At 36.4% G+C, this 3932-nt stretch overlaps 1 protein-coding gene across 2 annotated transcripts; it reads left to right on the top strand.

Moving 5' to 3' along the window:
• The first annotated feature begins 700 nt into the window (after positions 1 to 700).
• On the top strand, positions 701 to 3710 carry LOC18596583 (protein SRG1-like). Of its 2 annotated transcripts, XM_088807168.1 has the most exons (5): positions 701 to 926; positions 1032 to 1457; positions 1976 to 2219; positions 2484 to 2808; positions 3358 to 3710. In XM_088807168.1, the coding sequence occupies exons 2-5, from the start codon at positions 1193 to 1195 to the stop codon at positions 3622 to 3624; spliced, it is 1101 nt and encodes a 366-aa protein (XP_088663294.1). In that variant the 5' UTR covers positions 701 to 926; positions 1032 to 1192; the 3' UTR covers positions 3625 to 3710. The 2 variants fall into 2 exon arrangements, with proteins under 2 accessions (XP_088663294.1, XP_088663293.1); XM_088807167.1 differs by having other exon boundaries at positions 701 to 1457.
• Positions 3711 to 3932: the final 222 nt, after the last annotated feature.

The following is a 3932-nucleotide window of genomic DNA, read 5'->3' as shown; positions in this document are numbered from 1 at the left end:
GATCCAACCGTGGGATCTGGTCGACAAGCATCAGATCTGATACTTCTCACGGCCAGATCTGGTTGGATCTCTATTGAATCTTGTGTTGGAAAGGACTAGATTGACGTTTTTCGACCATATTTGGTTGTGAAATCGCCGTCATTGCTGTCGCCAACGTCATCTCTAGTGTTTAGTGCTAATTAGAGAGAGAATGAGAGAGGAAAGAATGTGAGAAGAGAGAGATAGAAGAAGGGAAAATGAGAAAAAAAATATTTATAGATCTAGGGTTATAATATTTGTAAGTTATAAGGGACATTTTAATCTTATCACATTTTAAAGCTATTCCCTCAATCATGAAATAGCAAAACTCATGGGTAAGATCGAGTGTAGTTATGCCTAAGTTTTACCCCATTTTAAAGAATAACTATTACTAGATAATAGCTATTCCTTATGTTATTGTTGTTCCAAACTGAAGTAGAGCAAAAACATGAGAATAAACAAGGAACAACTTAAGCTATTCTCTATACCAAACGTGCACTTAGAGTGCCATTCATTCTTTACATAAGATTTCGTTTTAGTTCACAAACACCATAGATAGCATCACCGTAGATAAGAGATAAGGATTATCATAAATTATAGTACAAAAACTCAAATAAAACGGTGCACACATATCACCATCAAGCCGAAAACATAAAATACTTTATCCACAATGATTTCGCTAAATGATCTACGAAGAAGTTAGCCTATTGAGTCTTTCAAAATATACACAAATATCACCACACCAATGCATCTTATCTAATTGAAAACGCACCATTTATCCATGGCCTCTCAGGATCCAGCATAAATTTTATTGCAGCAACCAGCTTCTCAAGTGAGAACTCCTCAACAAGGATGGGTGCAGGACCTACTCCTCTGGAATGCACTCTCTCCCCCATAATTTTTTATTTGTATGGATATTCAAACTAGAATACTTTTTATAATCCGACCACATGGAGGTTTGTATCTGTTAAACTGTCATCGCTATCTAAAAGGGAAAAGTTTTGTTAATGCAGCATCCAGGAGTAAAGATTCTACTTCTACTGCCCAAACGTTCTTCATTTATTGTTTTTGAGTGAGTCTTTGCTTTTGCTCAAGAAAAAGACAAAAAAAGAACCACGGGCTTTTACCGTTTCTAGGTTACTGGTTTTAAAGTAGCAAAACATAATTTGCTCATATGGAGTCAAGGGCAGATGCAGAAGTTGTTAACTTTGGAAAATCTATCATAGTTCCTAGTGTTCAGGAGTTGGCCAAGGAGCCGATCACCAAAATCCCACATAGATATCTGCGCCCAGAGCAGGAACCTCACTCTGTCCTTGGTGATGAGCTGCTGCCATCCGTCCCGATCATCGATCTTCAGAAATTGGTTGCTGGGGATTTTGTGGACTCTGAACTGGAAAGGTTACACTCTGCTTGCAAGGACTGGGGATTCTTCCAGGTAGGTCGTGTTTTCTTTATTAGAAATTTGGTATTCACAAGAACAAATGAACAATGGATTGCAAAAGCAAACGTCATAGCCCGGTTTGGACCAATTATTGGGGCGCAGCCAAATCCCCATTGCTTTCTCTAGGGATGGCAAAGGATGCCATTTGTTCCCACACACTATGTTACTTGCACCTTTTTTTTTTTTTTTTGCTTTTATTAATGTTTTTTAGTTACATTATTGTCATTGCTTTGTCTGGAGACTGGAATTCTATGTTGTGAACGTGCTTTTATAGATTTGCTCTTGGAGGGAGGGAAACTAGGTGACACCATCGAATTTAGGTGCTTGAATTGGTTAAAACAAGGAACTATCAATTATGCATTTCCTGTCTTCATCCTACTAACTACTCAGTTGATATGATATGAATTGTAGAATTATCTTATGAGTTACATTATCCACCAAAAAACAAAAAAGAAAGGAAATAAATTTGAATGCCTGGTTATGTATTTGTTCTCTTCTTTTTGCAAAAGTAGGTAGTAAATCATGGCGTTGGCAGTTCATTGTTGGAGGAATTCAGGTTGGAGATTGAGAATTTCTTCAATCTTCCTCATGAAGAGAAGAAGCTCCTGTGGCAACAGCCAGATAATCATGAGGGGTTCGGCCAACTCTTTGTAGTATCCGAAGAGCAGAAGCTAGACTGGTCAGACATGTTCTATATAACCACATTGCCACACAATCTTAGGAAGACCGACTTATTTGAAAAACTCCCCCTAAAGCTCAGGTATCTCTCTCTCTCTCTCTCTTCTAAAATGTGTTAAGAAAACTAGCAAATCACCTCTTGGCTTGGTGGTTATTAGTCACAGGTGATAGGCATATATGCCAGTAGGATTCAAATCCATGAAGACCTTCCCTTCCCCATATTCATTTTGATTTAAAAAAATGGTGACAATCATTTGTGCAAATAGAACCAATGCTTTGCCATGGTTATTCAACCTGGAATTTGAGATCATTTGATTTTGCTTTCAACTTCATCATTTTGCTGCAGAGAGACCCTGGAAGTATATTCTATGGAAGCCAAAAATCTGGCTATGATAATTTTAGCTTACATGGCCAGGGCCTTAGAGATGGATGCTGAGGAAATGAGAGAGCTGTTCACCAATGGGGTTCAATCAATGAGAATGAATTACTACCCTCCATGCCCTGAACCTGATATGGCCATTGGTTTCAGTCCTCATTCTGATGCTGATGCTTTGACAATTCTCTTTCAACTCAATGAAACTGAAGGCCTGCAAATTCGAAAAGATGGAAAATGGGTCTCCATTAAGCCACTTCCTAATGCTTTTGTAGTTAACATTGGAGACATCATGGAGGTATACTTTACTTGCTCTGCATGATATAATGAATGCTCTAAATTCTAAAATTCACTTGAATTTTGAACAAGCCACTTAGTTGTATGATATTTGATGCCTTAGTGAATGGAAAAAAGGGAAAAAAAAAAATTGTTGCTTGAAACAATCTCCGTGCGTTTGCCTTTATGCTGTTTCAAGAAAATTATACTGGAAATCCAACCTTCACAAAGATCACAGAGCATTACCCCCCACTAGAGTCTCATCTCTAATCTGTCAAAAGGGTGAATGAAACCCCTTTGACCAAACCATGAAAGCTATATAAAATGATCATTTCCTTGAACATTTCTAATCCAGTTACTTTCTTTCAGGAGCTAAATTATTTAGATCCAACATCCAACTATAGTATCCCTTTTCACTTCCCCAGCCTGACTCATCAACTGTTTAGCAACAGGAGCTGCCTTTACTAATCAATAGAATGCGTGGATTTTTTTAATTAACACTCGAAGACCTGAAGCTAATGTTATGTATCAAGTTAACAATGATATTCACATTTCTCTGTTTCCTCTGCAGATTGTGAGCAATGGAATATATCGCAGCATTGAGCATAGAGCAATGGTCAACTCAACCAAAGAGAGGCTATCAGTTGCAACATTTTATAGCTCCAAGTTAGACTCGGAAATAGGTCCTGCACTTAGCCTTATTGGTCCAAGTAATCCAACAACTTTTCGGCGAGTTTCTGTGGAGAAGTATTTCAAGGACTTTTTTGCTCGGCAACTAGATGGCAAGGCGTACCTTGATTTCAGGAGAATAAGACACGGGGAACAAAATGCAAATTGAAAACTTGTGCGACTAGCTAATCAGCAGAAAGTACTTTATTGTGGACAGTAGATTGAAATAAAGGGTAAAATACATTCACTTTTTAATTTTTATTACAAGTTTAGTTCATGAAATAGATAAAAATAAAATAAAATAATTATTTTATAAAAATAAAATAATTATTATTTAATTTAATACGATGAATAGAATAAAGTAAGAATAATTATTATGACGTATTACAGTGTTTGATTAGTAAAAATAACTTTAGAATAAAAAAAGAATAGAAGAAAAAAAGATAAAAATATATTTTATTATTTATATTATTATTT

Source organism: Theobroma cacao, chromosome 6, assembly GCF_053813885.1.
Source record: "Theobroma cacao isolate CCN51 chromosome 6, ASM5381388v1, whole genome shotgun sequence".
NCBI classification, from domain to species: Eukaryota; Viridiplantae; Streptophyta; class Magnoliopsida; order Malvales; family Malvaceae; genus Theobroma; species Theobroma cacao.
Note: the sequence above shows the minus strand (reverse complement) of the source record. Positions and strands in the feature narration are given on the sequence as shown.

Excerpts from the sequence above, each read along its gene's own strand:
- LOC18596583 (XM_088807168.1), top strand. The coding sequence starts at position 1,193 with ATGGAGTCAAGGGCAGATGCAGAAGTTGTTAACTTTGGAAAATCTATC. Across the intron at positions 1,458-1,975 it reads CTGGGGATTCTTCCAGGTAG|TAAATCATGGCGTTGGCAGT; the intron begins GTCGTGTTTTCT and ends AAAAGTAGGTAG. Across the intron at positions 2,809-3,357 it reads ACATTGGAGACATCATGGAG|ATTGTGAGCAATGGAATATA; the intron begins GTATACTTTACT and ends TTTCCTCTGCAG.